This window comes from Neltuma alba, unplaced genomic scaffold, assembly GCF_004799145.2.
Source record: "Neltuma alba isolate B1F8T4 unplaced genomic scaffold, ASM479914v2 tig00011004_pilon, whole genome shotgun sequence".
Taxonomy (NCBI): Eukaryota; Viridiplantae; Streptophyta; class Magnoliopsida; order Fabales; family Fabaceae; genus Neltuma; species Neltuma alba.
In genome coordinates this window covers 97,410-99,177 of record NW_021635758.1, presented here as the reverse complement: position 1 = coordinate 99,177, position 1,768 = coordinate 97,410, and the positions used below count along the sequence as shown (strand labels likewise).

The 1,768-nt window shown below is 42.8% G+C and overlaps 1 protein-coding gene across 1 annotated transcript; it reads left to right on the top strand.

Moving 5' to 3' along the window:
* The first annotated feature begins 207 nt into the window (after positions 1–207).
* Positions 208–1,527, top strand: LOC114760593 (uncharacterized). Its single transcript, XM_028949851.1, has one exon. It carries the CDS (start codon positions 208–210, stop codon positions 1,525–1,527), a length of 1,320 nt encoding a protein of 439 aa, XP_028805684.1.
* The last annotated feature ends 241 nt before the right edge of the window (positions 1,528–1,768 follow it).

Below are 1,768 nucleotides of genomic sequence, written 5' to 3'. Positions count from 1 at the left end.
ATACTAAGTAGTCCGAAAGAACCACCTGACCCCTCGTTAAGTCGAGACATGGCTCAGTTTGAACGTGAAAATCATGAAATCAATGACCAATGGTATGAGACAAATGAAGAGGTGCGCGATGATGCTTTAGGAGAGGATGGTACGCCAGAAATCTTGGGACGTCAGGGACGTATCTGAGTCACCCCCCTCTCTTTTACTTGTTTAATTATGAATTTACTCTCCTGGAATTGCAGAGGTGCAGCCTCAAAATCTTTTCCAGCTAGACTCAGAGATGTGCTCAAAGGAAAACAAGCTAATCTTGTGATCCTAGTGGAAACGAGAGTTAGCGGTGTGAAGGCAGATCGTATAATGAAGAAGTTGGGCTTCAACAATTGGATTCGGGTAGAAGCAACAGGCTACGCAGGTGGTATTTGGCTTCTGTGGAATGATGATGAAGTCAATATTCACTATGAGTCTTCTACTACCCAACTTCTACACGTCCGAGTATCTATGGTAAATTCAAATCACTCTTTCTGGTTATCCTGCATTTATGCTGAACCGTCTTGTCAGTTAAGAACTGCTCTTTGGCATGACCTCACTCACATTAGTAGATCTATGTCGGAGCCCTGGCTAGTAATCGGTGACTTTAATGCTTATCTTTCTAATGCCGATAAGAAGGGCAGTGATCACCTTAATGTAACTTCGATGAGACAGTTTAATGATTGCATTCAACAAACCCATTTGATAGAAGTTGACTGTGTGGGGGACAGATTTACTTGGGAAAGAGACATACTGAAGGAGAGGATTGACTGGGCTTTCACAAATGATCTTTGGCTTCAGAGATACCCTTTAACCAAGGTCCACCATTTGTGCAAATTCGGTTCAGATCATAGACCTCTGTTCATCAGAAACTCACCAGATAGATGGGAAAGGCAACATACTCCAGCCTTTAGATGCCAGGCAGCTTGGTTTCTAGAGGAGGACTTTATCAATGTGGTTGACCAATGCTGGAAAGAGGGAAGTTGGAACGAGAAAATTGCTTTATTTACTCATGAAGCTAGAGAATGGAACAAGAGACGGGTGGGGAATATACCTGCTAAAAAAAATAGCTTGATGAAGAGAATTGAAGAAGTAGACAAGAAGAGGCGACGACGGGACAACCAGTATCTTGCTCAGACAGAAAAGGAGCTATGGAAGGAATATAACAAGGCATTGGCCCAGGAAGAGCTTCTTTGGTTTCAGAAGTCTAGATGCAATTGGTTAAAGTGGGGGGACAAGAATAGCAAATTCTTTCATTCTTCGGCTATCATACATAGGAGGCGCAACCGTGTTGAAGGTCTTAAGAACTCAAGGGGTGATTGGATCTTTGATCAACAAGAGCTGAAAAGAATGGCCCAAGACTACTATCAGAAGCTATTTCAGAGTAGCTTAACAGGGGCTCCCTCTCTTCATACAAGGCACAGCTTTCCATTACTCTCTGATGGGGATTATCTTCTTTTGTCTGCAGAGGTCAGTGATACAGAAATCAAGGCACAGCTTTCGACTTAGGGGCTTTCAAAGCTCCTGGCCCAGACGGTATTCAAGCTGTTTTCTACCATGAATACTGGCATGTTATTGGACACACCGTTTGCAATATGGTTCGAGAAATCTTTAATGATCCTTCAAGGGTAGAGGCACTGAATAATACCAACTTAGTGCTAATCCCGAAGAGTGACTATCCTGAAGAGCTCAAAGATTTTCGACCCATCTCGCTTTGCAATGTGAGCTATAAAATTGTCACAAAGATTAT